This window comes from Taurulus bubalis (genome assembly GCF_910589615.1).
Source record: "Taurulus bubalis genome assembly, chromosome: 16".
NCBI classification, from domain to species: Eukaryota; Metazoa; Chordata; class Actinopteri; order Perciformes; family Cottidae; genus Taurulus; species Taurulus bubalis.
Genome location: NC_136604.1, coordinates 9,820,324 through 9,845,146, shown reverse-complemented (window position 1 = coordinate 9,845,146; position 24,823 = coordinate 9,820,324). Strand labels below are relative to the sequence as shown.

Genomic DNA, 24,823 nt, shown 5'->3' with positions numbered 1-24,823 from the left:
ATAATATAGACCAACTTGAATGTTTTTCTCCAAGACATATGATCCTTGGAAGAAGGCCTAACAACAAACAACAATGAGTGCATGACTCACATCCCGGTGTTAGAGATTAATGTCATATAAAGACTGATATCAAATGGTGAATTTTTTCAATATTGATTATTTACACGACCACAGTAGTGTATCTTTGAATCTCTCTGAAACCACAAATAAACCAGTTAACAACATTCAAGTCCTGCTGTGCTTGTGACCACTGTATAAATGTAATCCAGACATCCTAACCACATTTCTAATGATTACAGTCTGAGATTATCCAGATCGAACCCAGGCAGACTGTTGGCAGGCATCCACACAAACCTAGTTTTACTTTAGCAAATGGTTTAACAACAGATTTTCTTGCACAACACAAATAAATCAACTGGATGGAATGAACAGATTGACAAATTGCATTGATCAAATATTCATATAGTGATCTGATACAACTTCAGTAGCTGCTTTTGCGATCCCAACTTTATAGTTTCTTACTGTAAAACAAATATACATCGCCAGTGCACAATGAGTCAGTACTAATAAGGGGAACCAAAGGTATACATATAGCTTTAAATGTGAATACATGAAGACCAGAAAGTGAATCAAGGTAAATCTCTATCGTAGCAATACAGTAGTGCCCGCAATATTCAATAGCATTAGTTGTATAGCAACACTTTAGCATATTTCTCTCACTTCTCACTTTACCAAACCATATCCTTCTGCCCTAAATGTGTGAATTTATTTTATTTTTTCATGCAGTCTTGATTTGGTTATTAGTCAAAATGTGTCTGAAGAAGCATATCATGGTTATACATTTTTTTTAAAGACCCTATTTTGGGTGGGACAGTTGGTGTTTTTCACAAAAGAGTCTAAATGTAGGGTTTCATTAAGTGGTGTATTCAAAGTCTTTGAATTGCTCTCAATTATTCATCTAAGGCACGCCATGGTTTCTAGTTAATTGATTTATCTTTCTCCAAAACTCCAATTATGACTTTATTTCTGAATTCTCTGACCCACTTTCTGTTGCATTTACGAAAAGTAATTGTATTTAGACTTTATTTTGCTTGTTGACAGCTATGACATATTAGCATTTGAGCTTTTGTCAAAGCTTTTGACAGTAACCAACATGGCGTCAGTCCCACACACCATCAAGATCAAATCCTCAATCTGGTAATTTCATATCTTAATCCTGAAAGTCTGGCAAAGAAAGACATGTACTGCTTCTGCCATCGTGTAGTACTTGCATTTCGTCCATCTATCCGTCCATGCCCAAAATGTTTCAGATACTCCCTTCGCCGCTCACACATTGTTAATTCTCAGACAGCTGTTCAATTCTCTGAGGTCTACTTGTTGTCCCACTCACGTCTTCTACTCCAACAATTCATGTCCCGCGACCTTACCAGGCATTCACATTTACTATGGCAAAACATCAGTGAGTGACAGGCAACCAGTCATTTCAAATTGCAGCTTATGACATAAAAAGATATTGGCTACAGATACTCATGGTGACAGGACAAAAGCAACTGAGGCGACATGGGAAAGCTGTGTACTAGAAAGGACTCAATTTTCACCAAACCAGGAAACCATGCTTGTTTGTCAGCCTTACAAGAAATTAATAAAAGGCAATGGTCGAACCATTGGCCGTCAAAATAAATAAATGACATATTCAATTAATTAACAAACACACTGAAATCCATGAGAAAAACCCACCACTTACAAAATCTGTGTTGTACTTACATACGGTTATTTAAGTTAAGTTATTAAAGCTGTTGACATGAATTACCTTGACATTCTTAAGTGTAGCTTTGCTAAGCACTTGCCACATTATCAGAAATGAAAAAACTGAATTGGCATTTCCATTAATTGAAAAATGAATAGACGTTCAAACCCAAGGATAACCACAAGCGGAAGAGCCAACAACATAATGTGACGGATGCCCAATGAAGACAATTAACAGATTTAATTTTGAAAATGTCACACTGTCTGTTTACGGGTCTCTCTGGATAAATCTATCACACCTCAGGAGGCGCCAATATAATTCCAAAATGATTACATACAAACACACTCTGTCTTGCCTCTTAACGCTGCCTCTCGTTGAACCATTTTCCTGTTTTCGTCTTCATCTCTCTTTGTGACTCTGTCGTTACTGTTAATGAGTATGTTAACATGCACAACAAAATCACAGTTATGGATGGCTTATTGGATTATCCTGGTGCCCAGGCAGCCATAAACTCAAAGAGGGTTTTTCTTCAAACTGGCATAAACTGACGAGTTGAAAATACATGTTCTGAGAAAAACATAAAGCAGGGTATGCTTTAGGGTGTGGCTATCTTGTGATTGACAGGTTGCTTTCACGACGTTGTCCAGTCTGGGAGTATTACAACATTTTGATCACCAACAAATGTTTTATTCAGCTTTCGGTTGTACTTAGCTAAACCCTTTCGAGTCACCGAGATGGTGCCGGTCAAAATCTAAGATGGCAACGACCAAAAACCAAGTTGGCGAATGCCAAAATGCCAAACTAGGCAGTCCACAAACCAATGGGTGATGTTACGTTGACTATGTCCACTTCTTGTATACAGTATATGTCCAAAACCCAACATCAAGCTGTAAGACATTTGACACATTCAGTAAAATAAGGTGACAAATGCCCAGTAAGCACAATCAAAAGTGGTATTTTAAGGGTCTGGTAAGCTACCCACTAAACAGAAGCATGACAATAAACAGATCGACAAAACCCTGTATTATCACTTTAACAACAATGTTTTGGGATAAAAAATTGAAAATAATCTGTGCATAGAAAGTGTATTATGAATACGGTTTAATAATAAAGGTTAGATGACCAAAACGACTTTGTTACGGTTGGTGCAAGATTGCTTTCATTGTCACAAAGACTAGGAAAAAAAGTCCAGTCACCAGTGTTGATGGTTAGGTAAATTTATCTTTGGAATTCTTTGGTAAATCAAAGATTTGTACGTCTATTTTCTTCCGCTGGCTATTGCTTATTTTTTTCTGTTGTTAATGCTTCCTAAAAAGGCATTAACACTGCATTGGACCAGCCATATACTACAATAGTGGTTACCAGATCAACAAAGAACACAATCAATTCAATAATTTAGGTAATTTTTTATGAGGAACTGTTTCATTAAATAGTTTAATTCCCCTGATTATAACATTTAACCATCAAATTAAGAAAAACTCTCCCTGTAGGAGAGTGGAAAATGTTAGTACAATTACATATTAATTAGCTCATATTTATTTCAGGTATTCCCAACTTTGCGGTTGAGATGACACAAGGGGTACCTTTTTTTTTGGAATAAAATCACTGTAACAATATTACCAATTAAAAGACAGCATTAAAGACAGAATTTTTGAAAATGCATGCCAAGCTGGGATGTGGCTATAGCAGCAATCAAGAGAGGAGTCCTTTACTTGTTTATGAAAACTCATCATTGGAAAATGAATTAATTACTTTTAAATCTTGATCAAAGTGTAATTGATCAATCAAAATGATGCTTTTGATTTACTGCTGAGTTTGTGTGTTTCAAATGGAGGAAACAATAGTCTGCTATATATAGAGTTCAGACGAGGTGAGTGCCAGTCATGTGACTGTGATTTGAACAATCTTGAAAAGGAAACACAAGACCTTCAGCTACATTTATGAGACTAAAAGAGAGATCAGTGCATGTGTCTTTCTGTTTGTGTAATGCAATGCATGCACAAACATTTGTCTATGTGTGTGTGTGTGTGTGTGTGTGTGTGTGTGTGTGTGTGTGCGCAATCCATGTTAATCACTCCCCCCATAATTATCATTTTCTTGTTAATGGATCTAACCTTTTAATCACCAGTTTGCCCTGTGTCCCAGTACGTGTGTGTGTGTGTGTGTGTGTGTGTGTGTGTGTTTGTGTGCGTATGTGTGTTTGTGAGTGAATGTGTATTGCTGTGAAGGAGAAAAAGAGAGACAGGGAGAGAGAATGAGACAGCAGAGGTAATTTGGCTTAACTAGCGGGGCGATTGTAACTGTGCAGACCATAAATCTTCCAAAAACAGACACATGCACACACACACATACACACACACACACACACACACACACACACACACACACACTCCCTATGCACATGCATGCATGTGTGCACACACTCACACAGCACATCATTTCCTTTTATCTCAGATAAGCAGGAAATCCTAATCAAGCAATAAGACCATAGAGGGCATCTTTCACTTTCTCTCTCCTCCTATCTGTTTCTCTCTCTCTCTCTCTCTCTCTCTCTCTCTCTCTCTCTCATTCTCTCCCTCTCTCTCTTTTACTCTGCATAATTGGGAATCACATGTTGTATAAAGAATAAAAAATCTCATGGTCCTCCTACTCTATTTTACTCTATTCGGCCTCCTTGTTTAATTAACTCTGTATGGCAATTTGAGCACTAAAAGCCACTGGATTTTCTGAGGAAGGTTTATTATTGCAGCTGGCTGATTAGAAATTATGCCTATTGAACCAAAAGAACATGGTTCATTCCCCACAGTGAGAGAATTGCTTTTCAGCAAATGACCAAGTATCAAGAGGACTCATTTCATCTCGCCTTGACCCACATACTTTTTCCTCAACTGAGCCAAACCAGGTTTTTCTTGCTTAGCCCTAAGTGATGGTGCCCTCACATGCACATGATGTAATGAAAGCAATCTATTTCTGATCTTCGCCAGAATTTAATAGAAGCCCCTCTCTTATGTTGACAATGCAATTCAAGAAGACAAGATAAAAGACACACATTCTCCTGAGGAGACAGTGAATAGTCTCTTTTGTTGTATAGATGTGTCCAGCTTTGTGATCCTGGACAAAAGTTGTCTGAATGATGCATAATAAGACTGAGATTATTATTTTATTTAATGTCAAAGCTCCAAAATGGGAGCTAATCTTTTTTCATCATAAATCTGCGTTTGTTGTAATCATAGACAAATCCCACAATTGTCATTACATTTCGATTCAAATGAAGCTAAACTCTGATTGGTCCATGATCACATAAACTTTTTTTTCAAACAAGGCCCCGCCCATCTCTAATTAGTGAGAAAAGTAGCAGTTGTCATGTGAACAATAGCTTCAATTAACTGTGGAAGAAAATAACATATAAACAGAACTCAATGAGAGTATAGATTATCAAGCCTTTTGGAGTAATGTAACAAAAGTTGCAGTTGAGTTTTGTTTTATGTGACCTGCATATTAACTTGTCTGTGGCAAGCCATGCTGGTGTTAACATCTTGTGGGGCACAGAGTTGGCATCTTATGTGTCTATTTTTTTTTTGGATGGCTTTGTTCCATGAGCAGAACTCCCTCCGTGGTTTGTACATCCCTCACCAAACTAGCCAAGGCTTGTGTGTGTAGAATATGCCTTTGGCTTCAAGAAGAGGAGGCAGCAGGAGAGCCTCTTGTGTTCTCCTTAGTTTCAAAGTTGGATATTCTTGATTCCAAGAAATTAGTTCCAGGTGGATTATCACATCCACAGGATCCAAAGTGAAATGTAGAGCTCATTTACATCTAATTTCTAAATGATGTTGCTTCCAGAGGATTACATATATAGAGCAACTTTATTAAAGGATCAAACGCAACTGCAATCAGTATAGTATTGAGCCATTTTGAGACTGGACCAATTATTTTCTTTGTACCCATAGCCAGCACATCTTTCTATGAATCTTTATTTCTATTTGGAAGGAGCTGCATGTAAAACTTTACTTTTAGTTGTTTGGTCTACTTAGATCAAAAGTATGCAAGAGGTGACAAGGACTTTTTTTATGGAACACATTGAGCAACAATATCTATCAAAACATGATCTCTGTCTGTGTTTAGCCATGTGCAAATCGAATAGACCGCACACTCACGGACCTGAATAACTTAGTAATCATTTAATTGCATGGTGAACATGTTGAATGTGAATAGAGACACAGACAGATGCTATGAGGCACTATTGATTCCTTGATAAAATCGTAAAGGAAAGGAGAGTTTAATAGCTTTCGGGGTATTGTGTTGCATGCAAGATGAGCTCAATAAAATAGTTCGATAACTAAAGGGAAGCCGCAGTGTCACTGCAACCTGTTGCTAAGCAAAGGTCATTTGTTCCGCTGCAATAGCATTGCTCTAGGAAATCTAGCCCAGCACGATAGCATCTTCTACGATTGTTGAAACAATGAGCATCTATATTCATTTCTTCACTTGTCTTTTAGAACCAGTAAACCCGTCTGGTTCCTTTTGTTTTCACTTTTCTTTTGAATTCATAATCCCTAATTTTTGATCATGTGAACACATTAGCTCATCACAGCTCATCGTGAATTGGCAGAAGCACAAAGGAGTACCTTCTCATAGCTTCAGCTTAAAGAACTGGAAGCTGGCTGCACTTCACTAGTGATCTAATGATAAACAACGGGCTTTATGCCATAACATATGCCGTGTTTGCCGTGCTTCTTTTAATAGATAAATAGTTTGCTTTGAAAGTAGTTTAAATAAAGTTTGTATAATAATTAGAATGTGTCTTACTTAACAGCCTACTGCTATTATGACTTTAAACTGAAAACATCATCTTTACCACTTCTTTACAAAAAAAGTTGCAACAATAACTGGTCTTACCTGGTTCTGAAGTTAGCAGGATGCGGGTGTCCATCATACAATGACAGGAAGTCATATTCTTCTTCTATGGCAAATGACAAGAACATGAGCTGGATTCTACTTCCTTCCTCCCCGACGATGACCCAGGTGCAGTTTGCCCCGTTGGGGTAGCCATAGGGAAAGCCTGGCGATTCTATACTGCCATTTCGGCCTTTCAGTGTGCCTCCACACGTGTAGATGAAACCTAAAAGGAAGAAAAGAAATAACATTTAATTTATTTGAACATAGTTTGATTGTTTCTAACAATGGGAAAATATAACGCAAGCAAACAGCAGTTTAAAGTACACAACAATCAATAAAAGAAAATTGTATGTCTTAACGCATCCATGTGCACGCAGTTAGTCAGTGTGTGTCTTGCATGCTGTGTGTTTTGACAGACACTGGGTAACAAGTGCAGGGTGCACTCACACGCACACAAAACACAGAAAAAGCACTCATGCACATACACACACTATTTATCTGTATCCCTCTTGACCCAACGGCTCTATGTGGTAATACAGGTGCAACTTTGGTTTGAGATAAATTGGTTAGAGTAGTGCCAACCTACTGACCCATTCCGATATCGGTGGTTAACTGTTCCTCATTTATTTTACAGGCAACAGCGCTAAAAAAGTGCCAGTCGAGTTCTAAAGCAAATCAATGCTTTACATCAATGTAGGAATAACCCATAAGTCAGCATGAGTGATAAGTAGGTCAGCTTGGGTCTGATACATCCTGGTTCTTTGATGCTGATGTATGATTACATATTAATGGAATATACACTGTAGCTACAGCCAGCAGTTTTGAATCAAGTATTTTATCGGAAAGTCTTATCGCTCCATGGATCTGTAGTTTGTGGTGCTGCTCGGATCTTCTTTTCAATAGTCTCCCACGCCGAGGGCACAGGGTAGGGTCGGTTTCAGGGCAGCTCCCCAGGAGCTGGCGCTCACATTCAGCATGTGGTACTTGAACCCCAACTCCGTACTACCCCTTCCACCTGAATTAATGGGAGAAATCAATAAAACCAGAGCATTCTCTTGGATTCACCCGGTGTGCCTCTAAAAGTTCAAAAGCTGTCTATTTCTTTCTTTTCGCCAAACAATTTTTACTGGCATGTCAAAATGTATGACAGCAATAGGCCTGTGTCAGTCAGCCTTAACAACAAAGCCTTTGGACATGACTCAGCCATTCGTAACTGAAGGACATAACTACTTGTTTGTGTTTTGAATTCACTGTGTCCACGAGATACGACGCAGATACAAGCTCCTGCACACACGATGCAGCATCAAAGGTAGTCTTTGGATTCTTTAGGGAGGGACAGAATACATACAACTAGATCTTAACGGGCTTCTATAGGCCCTCCATTGTGAGAAAGTAGAAGGACATGCTAGACTAACAACTATCAACTGCAACAGGCGTTACTGCATGTTGACTTTTTCCTTTTGCCTACTGTAGGATCAGCCCGGCATTCAAAGCATGTATAAGTGAAATATTATCCATAAACTGTTGAAGGAACAATACTTTGTGTCCAACGGTACAATATCAACAGACAATAATCAGTATATTATGTGGCTATGTTATAACTTTCCATTCTCATATTAAAGCATTGTTAATGTATGAGCAGTGTGTATAGTTAGTTTTTATCCTTTGCACTTTCTTTCAGACTGCTTGTACTGATGAATTAGAGGTAAAGCACATTCTGCTGCTGTGCTTATTCTAAATCTCTCCGGGTTACAGAGCCTGCTAAATGCCTACATTGTAGAATGTAAATGTAATTGATCTCCTTGGGCTTCCCGGTTCACATCAGAATCATTATCTTCTACCTTTGATCTTAATCATCCTTTTATATCAAACACACCACAGGTGTTTGATGAACCTTGGAGTGTCCGGGAGTGAAGTCAGTCCAGAGTGTTTTATTTTATTTCTTTATTGTTTTTTGCGATGCTCTATCGATACCGGACGGAGAAACTCTTCACTTCTTCCGCCCCAGAGGAGAGTCAGACTGCAGAGTCAGCTTACAGAGTGGAAACCCTTGGAGCTGGTAGGATTTACCCTGCTCAAGGACAGCAGAGAAGAACATTGTTGTTATATTGGGCTTGATCCTGTGCCTTCTTGCTGGGAGATGATGTTGCAAATCACTATAATATACCTCTGTGCCTGTTGACTTCTCTTTTTGCATTTGACTTGGCTGGTAATAGAGAAAAAGAAGCAATAAAAAATCTCTAAAATGGCTATTGATGCTGCAGCAGCAGTATGTCTTTTGTGTATCATGTATTTAATTGGAAATTGCTCTCACTGAATGTTTAAAGTCCTTGCACTCCGAGGCCTTAATTGATCTCCTCTGAGTGCAAAGCTCAAATCAGGATGATCATCCCCCTGCCTTTCATGTTTATGAGCCTTGTTATTCACCATGGCAGCCAGGGCCACAGGGACAGCACGGTGATCCCACTGGATGCTTTTCCAACCAATTATCCAAGACAGAACCCCAACCAAAAAACTGAGTGTCTGTTGATAGTGGTGTGTGTGTGTGTGTGTGTGTGTGTGTGTGTGTGTGTGTGTGTGTGTGTGTGTGTGTGTGTGTGTGTGTGTGTGCCTGTGTGTGTGTTTGTCCAACCATCATTTACGCAGACAATTCCAGGACCATCACACATATAATGACCAATGGCAGTCCGAGCTGCAATTAAGGACCGGTGTCTCGGTCCCTTCACAACCAATCAGAGCGGAGATGTTGAGGAACATGGAGGGACAGGCAGAGCCATATGAGAGCGCATGTGCACAAACACAGACCTATACAGCTAAATTATGTTAAGACAGTCATATACCCTCACAACATAATATCCATATTACTTTTTACTTCATTCCATTTGCCTTAAAAGGAAACAAAGGGCTGAAAATACCGCTGCCAGCTCTTCTTTAAGACGCTCCAGAAAACCGGATTGTGCACAGCACAGCAAGAAAATAACTTATTGAACTGTCATTTTTGGCCCAGTTCAGAAAGGATAGATCCACATGGTTCACAACCGGAATACCATTTTACGATCAAAGGTAAGTGGGATTTATGCTCCGTGAAGCAGTGGTTCACCTGAGGTCAACACATATTCACAGTTTCAAAGGGAAGGCAGACTTATCAGAACGTATTTGATGTTTTGAAATTAAACCCTTTGTGGTGTATCAACTCCTGCATGTTCAAGATAACACTCAAACAAGTTTTGAATAAAATCATTAATTTCAATTATCGCTCCATTGATTATGGCTGTTTTGGATATGTACTCTTTATACAACATTGTCCACCATGAAGACATACTTTGATATATTATCTCAAGTTAAAGTGAAGATAATGCCTCCAAATTATTTCATTATCAAAAAAAGTTTTTGGATTTCTTCAAACTTGTATAAACGATAACATCACATTTCTTTTTTCAATTAGCATGGGATCTTGCAAACCTCCATCTGTAGGAAAGACATGTATTGGAACACAATATTGCTCAATGGCTGTCAATATTCCCACAGCCACACAAACTGATTGACTGCTTGCTTTGTGACTGCAATCAAGATTTTGTAACCCAGTCTGTTGACTTAAAGCAGTGCTTCAAGCAGAGGCATTTTGAGGACAAGATTCAGGACTAAGCTCACACTAAAACATTATTACTGAAGATTAACAGATTTTTCTGCCAGGAAAAATACCGTAGATAATGGCCCTTTTTTGTCACGGAGTACAGTGTAGAGGCTACAAATTAAGCATAACATAAGATGCAATTGTAACTCACGTGTGATACTACTCCAAGTGAGGTGTTAACTGAGATTTAGATTTGCAACTACAATTAGTCTAGTTATGAGTCCTAAAATGTAATACATGTAAATGTAATGGGGACTATTGTGGTGATATAGTGAAAAGCAAAACATTTTTGACTTCTCTCAAAAACAAGAGAAAGCTTCCTAGTATGTATGGGCTTGAGTTATCTTGTGAATGTTATATGCAGGCAGTCATATTGTGAGCAGGGTGAGGGACACGGTATCTGTGCAAACAGTGTAATTAATTCACTGAGGGAATCCTGATTATTTCTCATGTATGTCATTACATCAACATGATCAGGTCAAATGTTTAAACACCTGAGATCTGTTACTTTTCTCTCATGTTAACGTTAGTCACTGTTACTTAAACGTTGACATGTTCCTTGTGATCCAGTACTGTATTGGAGCTGTATCTTTACTTTCTACTCTGTTGTCCCTTATGATCCAAATATGTTATTGTTACGCCCCCTGATTTAACTCTGGTGCACCTGGAGCAGCGGGAGACCACCTGAGAGACATCAGGCAATCAGTGGGCTGGAGATATAGAGACCCAGATCCAGTGCTCTCTCTTCCTCTCTGAGCTGGGAGCGGTCAGACTGGAGCGTGGATGGTGCCTGAGTGCAGGCTACCACTTATGACATTTTGGGGGAAGCTGTGTAAGGGTTCTCTGCCATTGTTGTTGTCACCTCTGTTTTCTCCTGTTTTGTGGCTAGCCAGGGAGGTCAGTATTGTTGTTCCACGATAGGCAAGAGATTATTTGTTTTCTAGCTAGTATGGGGGTTTTTGTTTGTTGTTTTGGCCCTGAGGCCTATTGCTTCCATTTGAGTTCTTTTACCTTTTTTGTTAGCTGTCAATAAATTATATTTATTGCCGCTTTTTTCACCTGCCTTGTTTCCTTTCCTGGTTCCACCTTTACCAAAGCTATTTTCCGTTTGTGTGTTGTGTTAGGCCTGTGTACCCCTAGTCACACTAGGCAGGCCGTAACAGTCATGATGAATTTTTAACAATTATCCCTCTCGTGGTTAAAGTATGTTTTTGCAAGTGTACTCAACCTTGTCACCATACAACCTTGTATGTACCATTATATTACCATTAAGTACCATCACTTCACTACCTTGTTGATAGGATCATTTTCATATAGTGACATGGAATAATCACATTAATGTCTGTATCTTGTATTACTACCAGATCCTTTTGTATTGACTTTCACATATTTTGCATACCTCTTATAGATGTTCTAATCCTCATTATAGTTCAGGCCTGACCTTGTTGTTTGTGTGTGTGTCTACGGACGTTTGTCTCGCAGGCTCCCAAGGTTGGAGGAAGATGGAAGGTTATACAAGGCTGTGAAATGAGGAGATGAGTTCAACAGATTGTATTAGCCGAATAAGGACTTGATGTTGAACCCATGGTATGAACTTGATATTGTATCTGGCACTTCTGTCTGGGGTGTTTCTACACGCTAGCCAGTGTGTTCATGGTGTTTGGCATGTCTGCAGAAACACAGACTACAAAGCCTCAGCTATATCGGCACATGCAATTCCTTTTTAGTCATTATAGATGATTCTCAGTTGTACCAGTTCCCTGTGATGCTGCCTGCACAGGTGAAAAACACACCTGAATCAATAATTGATTTGTAGCCTGAATCATTTCATCTTCCTCGGACCAGTGACTTACAGAACTACCCCTTCACTGGTGCTTTATAAAGTGAAGAATGCCACTGTAGGAATGCCTGAGCACCAACATCCTCAAACGATCTTTCATAATGTTAATTTAAATCTAACTAAATTAAAACTTGCACTGACTTGATGTGTAACATACATTGTTGACTTGAAACGCTATCACAGATGAACCCCATAATTTGTAGCCCACAGTCCAAACAGGAAAATATCCATCACCATTTTATCTGAACTCAACAGATTGGAGGGTGTCTTAGTCTAAATGAAGTAACTTCATTAAATTGAATAGCTAGGGTGCAGGGTGGGGTTGAATAAAGAGTGAAATAGGGAGAGAAGGACAGAGATGGAAAGCAGAATAAACAGAGAGAAAAGGACATATTTCCCCTCGTTTATCATTGTGCAGAGAATGAAAGCATGATTTAAAACTCATCACTCAGAGGGAAAGAGGCGACAGTGTGGGAGGGAGAGAAAAAGAGATGGAGAAATATAAAAAGAGAAGCGGGGTGATTTAAAGCAAGGGAGAGGGAACAGAGGTGGAGAGAGAAAGAGAGAGAAAGTGAGAAGGAGACAGGGGTTAAAGAGAGACTTCTAATTATGCTGACTACCAGACCGAAACTGACAGGCACAGGCACACACACACAAACACACACTCACACACACACAGGGTCACAGAAAGACAGGCATACACAAACACGTATACCAAACACACTCAGATGTACACACCAACACATATGCACTCGTACACACTGATTCATGCATTATTTCACAAATGCACACACACACACACACACAATCACGCACAGACACGATCACGCACAGACACGCACACACACATGAGAAAAGCCTGCTCCTACAACCCTGACCTCAAGCGCCACTGGGTTCAGCTCACATTGCAGCGTCCATGATTTGCTCGACGCAGCGAAAAGCCGTTTGTGGCGACGTGCAAGCGATTGGAAATAATGTGTTTCAGGGTGCAGTGGTGCCTTTGTCGCGTTCTGTGTGAAGGGCCCTTTACTAGTTCACCAGACCCATGTACCCACTGACCTCCCTGCCATTCACTACACCTTTCATTCATCCCGCCCCCCATACAGTCACATGCGTGTCGATATACTGAAATAGCATTCATGCCTCTCTATATTTAATCAACATTATTGATGAAAGCAGTTTATTCAAGATGACTACAGCCGCTGCCCTCTAGCAGACAGCAACAAACTTTCCAGAGCTACCTGTGGAGACGACAGGGCATGTGTGTTTTATACTAAAAAGACTTTGGGTGGAGTATCACAAGGCGTTTTACCCCAAAGACTTGAATAGAAATGCTAATTGGCAAGCAGTAAAAGATTTGCGGCTGGGCTGGGTGGCTCCCAGGTGTGAATATATGCACTGATACTAATGAGGAATAGGGTTTAGCTGGAAAAGAGCGTGCATGCTCAGCAAAACCTTCCCTGGATAAAAGAAGCTTAAAGACAAAGAAGAAAATCTGCTTCTTGAATTAAGTGGATTTAATGAACCCTGGACTGCAATAGAGGCTTCATCTCTTTCCTCAAAGCAATATCTCATCTTGAACATCTTAGATAATACACGACAGCAAAAAAAACACAAGCTTAACAAGTGGCTTATGCCGACACTCATCACATAATGACACTTTTTACATTATTGTAAAGTTTTCTAAAAATTTAGCAAGTTTTATGACTTTAAATAGCATATCATCAAAAGCGGACCGCTGCTCCTACTACAGGTGTCCCAGGACCTTACTGTGCAGACTTTCCAAAAACAAACAAGGTGCACAAGGGCTCTGAATTTCTGTCAGGTATGAACGTTTTTTTAGTTTTTGCCCTTTGACCTGTTTAGGATACCGTACAGCCTGCATTGGGCAGCAAAGCAATGAGACTTTCTCAATTTCTCTGGGTTCAGAAATGCAGGTCCCACTTCAGCTTCAACTATATCTCTTTGCTGGTGCAGCAGCGGAGCTGCCACAGAGGGCTGTGAAAATAAAAAGTAGGGTAGTCTGGCACCAACAGTGGCCAAATACATAGAAGCTGGTATCTGCTCGCTTGTGTTGTGGAACACTGTGAAAAAACCTTGCAAGCATCAAGATGCAGGAGAAAATGTGCATTAAAACTCTCCAGAATTGTGAAATTCTTCCTCAGAGGATTGTAAAATGTGCAGTGTCTTTACATCTCAGAATTGATTCTGGTTTGCATCTTATCTCCCCAAGGGTGCCTGTGACCACACATCCACACGGCCCCTTGCGTCTTTTGATTCAGCATGCCCTCGGCCAGAAGGCCATTTCATGCTTACAGACACTAGCTTTGTTGAGCCTTTAAAGACAGTGAGTAAACGACACCATAATGTGGGTGAAATGATTTAAACCAAACCAAAATGTATATATAAATGAATAAAAGTCTGCCATTGCCATAGAGTCAGATCATGTGACTTCACACATCCTGATCTAAGCTCGATGATTCTGAGTGGGGTGAAATCAATCACTATGCTCGACAATTTCCACAGGGAACCATATGATCAATATAGCCATTTCCACATGGTGCGGACTTCTAAATGAGGAAACAGGGAAATTACCCTATTCTTCATTTTAATGGGATCTGTGGTACCCCCTCAAGGTTGCTGGGCATCCCCTGCTCCTACTTGGGGGGGCGGGCAATGTACACAGCACACATCCTGTAATGTAAAATATGAGTCTTATCCTCCGCAGTGTAGTGAAGTTACACCAGTCCAACTCTGAGATAAATGCTTTAAATTCTCCTCTTCCAACCCTCTCCCTCTCCGTTTGGCCGTCTCTCTTTCATCTCTCTGCCGCTCTCTCTCTCTGTCTCTGCCTCTCTCTGGGGGCCTCAGTGATACCAGATTTGCTTAAAGGGCTATTCCGTCTAATCTCACAGACTCTCATTTATGATTAAAGAATGGCTTTCCCAGAGGAGCACACTGACCAATCAAAACCTCGCAGACAGACAAACCTTCCAATGTGAATTCAGATCACGGCAGCACTCAAACTCTCGGGGCAAAATGAGGTGTGTGTGCATTTGCGCACAAGCATGTGTGTGTGAACGCAGTGTTAGTCAATTTAAATGAGCTGTGCATGTCTCTCGAAAATGATACTATCTGTTAATTTTCTCTAGGTGGTTTTGGAAGTGAGGAGGAAAGTGGTGGATGTGTGTGAGGGCAGGGGGTTGACAGAGTGACAGAAAGATAGACAAACTGAAAGAAAAAGAAAAAAGTGACCAAATCAAGAGTGGCGGGGGCAGACAGGGGGAGAATGAGAGAAGAAAGAGAGATAGGAAAGGCTAAAATGCAATAGAGAGAGACAGAGCAAGAGAGGTAAGCATGTTTGAAACGTCCCATTGGTTTCTGCTGTCAGGAACGCTTGTCAGCCAAGAATTAGACTGCTCCATGCTGCCTCTGACTGACAGTCAGCCCGTGGTCTAGACTATACCCTGGAGTGGTTGAGGCTAAATAAGGGAAATGCCTAGAGAGAGACAGAGGGAACACACAGGGCTGAAAATCAATTTATACCACTGTCAGTCAGAGGCGGAAGGGGACGATGGGATGGAGATAAAGGGAGAGAAAAAGAGGAAGAGAACCGGAGCAAGGCGGGGGGACGGAGCGAGAGAGGGGGACACATAAGAGGGAAAGGCAAAGAAGATTTGAGAAAACCGCAAACAAGTGGGACTGATCGAGAAACGATGAGAGCAGAGGGGCCTCCTTGTGTTGAGAGAATCAGAGAGAAGAGAAGAGGAAGTGCTGAAGAGTTGGAAAACAGAGAAGGAAAGATACAGACCGACATACACATGCTACTCTGCGAATATTCAGTCAAGCCTCTTCAGATAAAACACTGCTGTTAAGAAATAACCGGCCTACGCAAATTAGAGGCCTCAAAAAGGCCGGCATCAAAACTAAAAGCCTCCAGAACCTCTGCTACAAATCCTGGATATGCGGCTGGAAACACTGGATTACTTTGTTAATTATGCTCAACTGTGTCATGTTTAAGCCACTGTTAACATTCTCAGAAAACACGCTGTGCTGTGACTGCACCAAGTATTAATTGAAATATTAATAAGCTAACCTTTAATCGCAGTTCAGTCGAACAGTGCTGGTGTCAGTTTTCAATCACACTATTGTTCAATAATTGCCTGGTGGTGAACTGTAATTATAATTATTATTCACCTACTTTATGCATATCTAATACAGGGGGTTGTTTCTTTTTTATTACTAATTGAATCATACAAGTCTTGTATAAATAAGACGTTTTAATTATCCCATCTTGCATCTAAACACAATTTAGAATTTAATAAAAATGTAAAGAGAAAAAAAGTGTTTGTGCTTTTCCAACTATAACCAAAGCTGGGATGAACATGAAATTAGAAACAGAATTTACCATCAGACTCTGTTGTGAAACATGCAGTTCCCTGTATGCGCCAACAGGGATTGCGTATCAAGTGTATAAACTTGGACAAAAGGACAAAATACAAAACATTGAAATATGATTTAGCCAGCAGCCTCAGCCTTTCCATTAGTCTCGAAAAAACTGAATTGTTCTCTCGCCTATTTCAAGTTGACAAGGTCTGCCGTCCAATTAGGTTTGTTGTCTAGAGTTATGCTGAGGGTGGAAATTATTGGGTGAGATGCGAGTTAGGAGTAAGCCTGTGTGCTGGTGCAGTGTCAGGCCAGCAGAAGTGCAGAGAGAGTTTGGAGGGCGATGAGCTAATGGATGCCAGGATTTACTGTTAAACCTTGTGGGGGAGTTTTGAGGTTAATTCCTCGACAAAATAAATGTGATGGGCCTTCGTAACCCAATGCACACCCTCAGTTATCTGTTTGCTCTCAAACTCCAAGCCAGCTCACTGCAGCAGGTGGACTACTACTTTGAAGCAGCTATTAAAACAAAAAGACCAAAACAGAATAAGATTAATGTTTATAAAATAAAAGACAACATTGAGGAATTCATCCCTGAAATGTTATGTTCAAAGGTAAATCAAGACTTCTACAACAACGATATAATTGAAAATATTTTACTTGAGAATATCTTCATTTGACTCAAGACTGGACATATGAGTTTTCTGTAGAGCGCAAATGTATTCAAATGAAAAATGGAAACCATCAGTATTCCAAATTGTGTTGTTTCTGTGTTGTTTAAACACAGATTTACTGTTGAAACCATTTACAATTCTGAGGAGATTAGACTGTACAAGTCTGCTGGGAGGTTATGAAACCCTGTGAAACGATGTGTGGAACTAATGGTTTGACTCTTTGACCGGTGTTCTGTATGTTGTTCTTGTGTTTTATTACAGTATGCTGGCTTTACCGGCAGCCGGTTAAACTCTTGGAGGATCTCTTGATTTGCACAACCACCGCGTTGTGTGCAAAGCAGTGTGCATCAGCAAGCGATGGGAATAAAGAAAGCACTCACTTTCACGAGTAAATTACAAAGAAAAAATGCTTTCTAAGAAAAGTGGGTCACCGAAAGCAGGCAAAGAATACTAAGCAGAGGGCTTCTTTTTTTGGTGGGGGAGAAATACAAGCTTGTGTTTGAGTTGGAGTGAGTGAGTACTTGGGCTTGTCATTGTTTGAATAATATTACATATTGAGAGTTGATCCATATGTTTCGTGAAGGGGAAGAGAAGGGCAAGAGGACTTGAAAGAAGGGTGTCATTGCAGAGTGTATATTATTGATTTCATCAATCATCTAATGAGCCCTCTGCTATGCACATGCACACCGACATAAAAACACATACTTTAGATGCATAAAACCCTCACTGATTGGCAGGGAGTAAACAGCATAAAGAATAAATGAGACTGATAGAAACGGTTAGATGGATCCTGTCTTAAGGGGTTACTATTGATTTGTGTCTGCTGGGTGTCATCATCTCCATACTGGCTAATGGCGTCCTCCACACACAGAAAGAACACACCCACTCTTTCCCTTTCTTACATTTGCTTCGATTCTTCCCCATCCCTCCATCATCCTCCGTACAGCATCAGCTGGTATTATGCATGAAGCCACTGCGGGATGAGCTCAATAAGAGGGCAATTACAGGATTCACTCTCAGGATTCATATTTCATTTCCACTTGTCTCTAGATACTGCGTAGACGGAGAGGTGGAGCGGAGGTGGCAAACATTGCAGCAGGGCAAACATGGCAACGGCATTTACTGATTTCCCTTTACAATTCTTGTTTTATTTCAACATCACCAAACCATTTTGTTTGTTCCCTGCAATGTTAGCCGATGTTGCTGAGACGTCTGAGCGCAAACAGGCCACTAAGTAAGCCATCATCGACCTTGTAAACCCTTTCCATTAAACTATTTTTCTGATATGAATGGGTACTTTTACATTCATGTGATAGAGAAACCTGCAGCTTAATATAACAGGTTCTGTGATTTAGAACAGTTTGACCTTGCATAAAGGTTGCATATGATGCATATCTAAAAGTGTTTGTGAACATGTGCCAGTCAATTAGAATAACAAATGACCACAGACTATTGTTTCTGGAATCATACAGTGCACGCAGCTCTTTAAAATTCCCAGTAAAGTGGGCCAGCTGTGAAATGGATGTCATGGCTTGTTCTTTTTCTTTGTACTGTGGAATATTTAAAAAATAAACAGTTTGCCTCTTTGTGAATCCGCTATGCGTCCTAGAACATCTGAATACTGAAAGAAACGGGGGATTCCCAAGTCTGTTATTCAATCTCTGTGAAAGTTGTTAAAAATACTGATACTGGTCTATCAGGACATGGTCAAACTATCCATCCATCCATTCATTATCCGTACCGCTTATCCTGTTTAGGGTCACAGGGCGCTTGAGCTGATCCCAGCTGTCATTGGGCGAAGGCAGGGTTCAACCTGGAAACGTCGGCAGTCTATCTCAGGGCACATATAGAGACAGACAACCATTCACGCTCACATTCACACCTACGGGCTATTTAGAGTCCAATTAACCTGCGCTGCATGTCTTTGGACTGTGGGAGGAAGACGGAGAACCCGGAGGGAACCTACGCTGCCACAAGGAGAACATGCAAACGCCACACAGAAGAACCACCCAGACCCCTCTTGCTGTGAGGCAACAGTGCTAGCCACTACACCACCGTGCAGCCCCTCGGTCAAACTAATGTATATTAAATGATATAAACATATAAAAAACAGTTTTCCATACACTGCATTCCTCTAGTACAGATTCAGTGATGGATTCAGTAAAGCAAAGTGAACACATGTTAAACATAGTTGGTCTATTTGCTTAATTTAAATACAAACAAACAAAGCTACTTGATCACATGGACGTAATATACATTCCCATACGTGTTCATTAGTTATCACCAAAAGTAATGTGATGCATGCAATCTCCTTTTATTCCCTTCCTTTCTTTCTTTTATCATGTTCTAATAACGGCTCAAAGGTGAAGTCTGCAATTCTGTAGCATTGCTGACTCCACCTTCAATGTTAAAACTGCCATTCCTACTTTGAACACACTGTGTCCCACACACTCTCATTCACACGCACACGCACACACACACACACACACACACACATACTTCTCTGTCTTAATATGATTTCGTGAGACAAGGCGTTAGTTAAAAAAAGGAGACTCAATTAGTAGATAACCATCAGTTACATAACATTCAGGCTGCTTTTAACGCTGAATCCAGTCAGCATATTCTACCAGAGAGGTTTTAAAGATGAATATTTACTTTATTTTATTATTTCAATTTCCATCTATCAAACCCAGCTATTAGCTACACAGTCACTGAGGGGGCAAACCGTTTAATATCGAGAAATGTCAACAACGGTTAATGTAAGAGAGTAGTCGTTTAAAGGATCGCAGCTTGTCGTAATGTATGTTTACTGAATCGTGAGCCTCAAATTCATTGAGTATGAGGTAGCTACTTCAGGCAACACCATTTGGATTCACCTAGTCAACTCGAAACAGCAAAAGTGCATCACAAATCACTACAAAAACTTCTTCACATGAATATTCAGTGAACACTTCCTGTCAAACTGAGGATCTCTGAGCACGGGAAAAGGGGGAAAAACAAAACCTTTGATATAAACTGAGTTGAGGATTCGGGAAGTTAAGTCTTGTTATGAAGAATCAAAAAACCAATGGAGGCATATGGGACCAACACTCCACAACATGGTGTTGCTCTGAGCGACAGTTCATCTGCTCCAATTTATTTTTTCTAGTTACAACCTGTATTCGTCAAGGGAATATCCCCTTACCGTCTACCAGCAGAGCCTTGGGCAAAAATGTAATACTTCAACTCTAGTTTCATGATGCATGATGCATCTCCATGTGATGATGTTACAGTCATGGGACAGTCTTAATGGGAAATGGCCATAAAGAATGAGGGTTATAATAACTTTTCTAAATACTATTTAATATATTCTTGGCAGCTCGTTTGCAGAAACAAAACCAGAGACCATTTGATGTCTGGATGATAGAGTTGGAAAGCCTTGTATAACAGTTAAAAAATCCCCCTTAGGTACTCAGTTGGATTAAGATCTGGTAACTGCAAAGCCCATCGCACATGATTTGCTCATTTATTGTTAGTTTTTTTTCCCTTTCAATTCTCCATCTGTGGATAGAAGTCATCTAACAGAAGCTCCACAAGTACTCAAAACTACTTTTTGACCTCGCCCTTAAATCACTCAGGTCAAAATGATTGGTCAGCTTGAACACAAAGGAAAGCTCCACTCGACTAATCGTGTTGAATTCAGTTAGACTTTGTGTGCGTGTGTGTGGGTGTACACCCCCCACCCCCTGTGTGTGTGTGGTGTGTGTGTACACCCCCCCCCCCCCCCCTCCCCCCTCTCCCCCCCCTCTCCCCCCCCCCCCCCCACACACACATTCAGTTGACATTTCTAGAGTTGCCAGATTAGCAGCAATACAGCTCCTCTCTCTGCCAGAATGGATCAATGAAACACTTGGAAATTGAAACTTGGAAACCCTGACACAGAGACTTAGATACACACAGTAATCAAATTATTGCAATTATTATGGTCAGAAGAGTTTTCTCATTAAACTACATGCATATCATAATGTTCTGCTCACATTATTGCTTTTTTGCAATTTTGCATTCTGATGACTAGTGACATAAAGGGCAAGTGTGTGCAAAATGAACAGCTCAAGGCACGTGAAGCAGCCCTATATATATATATATATATATATATATATATATATATATATATATATATATATATATATATATATATACTATAGAGATATGCTTGTTTTTAACTTTGATTTACAACTGTTGGTATTCCACGACACATTTGAATTCAGATAGTACAGAACTCCTGGATTGATTTAAACGATAGACATAGTGACACTTGAGGAGGTTACTCATAGTAAAAGTATCCAGCTCCAGGCTGATCTTTTGTTTATTGTTTCCCAGTGATATGTGATAGGGCGAGCACAAAGTGCCCTATTTTTTGTGATTTCTATGGATGTTGCTGGTAGCACCCTAAAGCACTTTAGGTCGTGCCTGTTCTACTTGTTGTTTATTCTGAATAGCACTTTCAGAGCTGAGAGAAATCCAGTGACTGTCTGATAGTGTTGCTGCTCACCGACATGGGTCTTGAGGAACATTAAAACAAATTCTAATAAGCCACAAATGGCCTATATTGTAGCTTGCATAATGCAGAGATGATGGAAACATGCTCACGAAGGTATAATAGTTGAGATGAGATCCTCTCAAGCAACATTTGGGCTCCCTTTGCAAATAAGTGCTGCCTAAAGTGCATTTAGTAAGATATGAAGTCTTAAACCGCTATGAAAAAACATACAAACTCTTCCCACCAGCCTAAAACTTTTTCTTCTGTCAAGAGACTAAATGCACCCTTCAACTCTCTCCGTTAAAGAGATCCAGCTGTACTTTAGAATCATATGCATCCGTCGAAAAAATATAAATCCTATAAATCCTGCGCATTGTAAGATGAGACATAAGATAGTACTTCAAAATAATGTTTAATGCATAAGTGGAAGTGGTAAAGCTGGTTGACTGGGATCTGAGTGGCACATGTGGAAAAGTGCCACCGCGCAAAATAGTGTCACCCACAGAAATGACATACTTACTTTAAGATGGGATTCAGCTGAGCGAGCATGTACACCACCCTTCATCAAATCCATGGGGCTCCACACAAACTCATATAGCAGGTGACTCATAACTGCTATTAAACACATCTGCAGGGGGCAGTAAGACGCTTGCTCAGGGGACCAGCATGCATGAGGGAGGGTGGAGGGTGTGTGTCACTCACAATTCCACCACATTTCCCTACACGTTTAAACCAGCAAACTTATAACCTTCAGGCTACTGTTATCCGACATTTTAAAGGTCAAAACCATCATTTGATTGCACAATTTCAGTTATTTTGAACATTAAATTCATTGTCAAGTTCCATCAGGCGACACTTTTAGGAGTTGATCCCCTGACAAGGATTTGGAAACTGACTCTGTGGGCTCATACAATGTTGTCGTGAAATAACACATCCAAAGAAGTTGTACAGTTTCTGACTGTAGGGCTTACAGCTGGGATTTCTACTACCATGCCGATGCATTCACGACTGTCCTAAGAGTTGTTTCATTATTTACTGTCTATGCAGTAGCTCCACGGTTTTCCACATCATCTCCACAGTCTGTGTCTCTGATGTTTAGCTTGAGGAGAAACTCTGAGTCAGGAGACACAATAAACACATATATGACTGTCTTTGCAAGCAAACCGTAGATTAGGACAGCAAAGGGTACTTCTGCACTTTGCTCTAACTGCAACAGCAAACACACACACGTCATGCCTAACCAACAAGAATGATAATATGTCGTAATGAATTGCAGTATAGCATTTTGGAAGGAATAGGAATAATCCCGTATTAGTCCCACATTGGGGGAAATGTATTCTCTGCATTTTGACCCATCCTTAGTATTTCAAGGAGCAGGCTGCCCCTAGTGAAGCGCCCGGGGTTAAGTGTCTTGCTCACAACATGCAAGCTATGGGGAGACTGGGGACCGAGCAGGCTACCTTGTAGTAATGGGACGACCACAATTGCCATTGTCCATCCTACAACCGTTGTCAAAAGACGTTTCAGATCGCTCTGTAAGGAGCGGGAAAAACATTCATAGCTATATCTATACTATGTTATATGAAGCTTTAATGCCACTGATACTGAAAATGAACTCATTGTCTTTCTAAAGGAGCGTTCAGCAGGGGACATGAATGCTGTAACCGGGACATGAAGCTTAGTATCACATCTCTACCTACAGTACTCTCTCTCACCCAGAAAAATACAAAATAAAAACTGCTTTTGTAAATCTCATCTTCTTTCAGCAATGACATTTTGGGCAGACACTTCCATTATCTTTTTTTTTTCATATTTGGGTCTATTTCTGAGAAATCTTTCTTGGCAACTGAAAAGTGTAATTAGGCCAGACTACTACTTCCCATGATCCATTTCTTTTTCTTCTCTCAGATTTTATATTGGGTGCTCTTGCTCAAACCTGGCAGGATCTGAAAGCCCTAAAATGAACAGTGAAGGTCTCCAAATAATGTTGGCAGGACTGCCTGATTGGAAAGACACACACTTGACATATCAACACTTCTAAGATTAACTAAAAAAACAAAAAACATTCATTTTTTTCTCAGTGAACCACAATTGTTTTCAAATCCTGTCATCTTCTCTCTCTTTCCCTTTAATCTTTGCTGTTTCTGTTTATTTGATGTCAACTAATAAAGCAGGTAAGATATAAAAGTATAAATAACAAAAATAATGTAGCTGAAAACTGTCTTTGTTCATGAGTTTTGTGGCACAAATCCAGATATAGCAACCCACTTCACCGTACATCCGTACTGTACTTTAATCACTACATACTGACCCTAAACTGGACGTGTCCATTTCTATAAATCAGTTTGCTGGCTAACAAGGTGACCATTGAACTCTGGTTTCAGACACTACAAGTAATTGGGAATCCAGTTTGACTGTATTGGCATCAATCGATTACTGTGTACATACACGGGTAACGGAACTCATTGCTACTGTAATTGATCACGAACAGTCTAAACTGAGAATTGATTGTTTCCAAGCAACTATTTATTCTAAAAAATGAACCCTCAAGGACAGTTGTGTCAAAACTGTGAATTATGTCAGCGATTTGTTAAATGAGCAGAAGGCAGGGACACAAATGAACAAATATCTCGTCGGGATCAAATTTAGTAACCGCAAGGAGCTCGTTACAGTCTCGGATGGTCTTTTCACATTATTGATAGCTTCAAGGATTGTCTTTTGTTAAACTTTGACCCTCGATTGTACAGAAGCAGAACCCGTTCAGAGTTGAGTTCAAGATACACGTCAGTGGGACTCTAGACCGCTGAGGACTACAGAGAATAATGCGAGCTTCTCTACTTTCAAAATAGAGGCAGGATACTGCAAATGTCATTGGTAAGACACACAGAATACAAACTTGAGCTTAAACAATTATTTGACTTGTTGATTTGTTGATCAACAGGCAATTGATCCCAAACAAACTATTCAGGGAATTGATTATTTGTTTGTCATTTTACAAGCAAACATGTCAAACATTTGCTGGCTGCTTCGAGAAACAAGGATTCACTTCTTTTCTTTGTCATATATGACAATATATTAAATTGTTTTTTGGTTATGAAATGTTGGTTGGACAAAACAAGCAATAAGA

The 24,823-nt window shown here is 40.1% G+C and overlaps 1 protein-coding gene across 1 annotated transcript in view; it reads right to left on the bottom strand.

Annotated features, from left to right (window-relative positions):
- csmd3b (CUB and Sushi multiple domains 3b) overlaps positions 1 to 24,823 on the bottom strand; it is a gene marked incomplete at both ends in the record, with an annotated part of 320,436 nt that overhangs the window by 241,760 nt on the left and 53,853 nt on the right. The window contains one exon of the mRNA XM_079231867.1: positions 6,644 to 6,866. Coding sequence (XP_079087993.1) covers positions 6,644 to 6,866 — 223 coding nt within the window. The remainder of the gene's footprint in view (positions 1 to 6,643; positions 6,867 to 24,823) is intronic.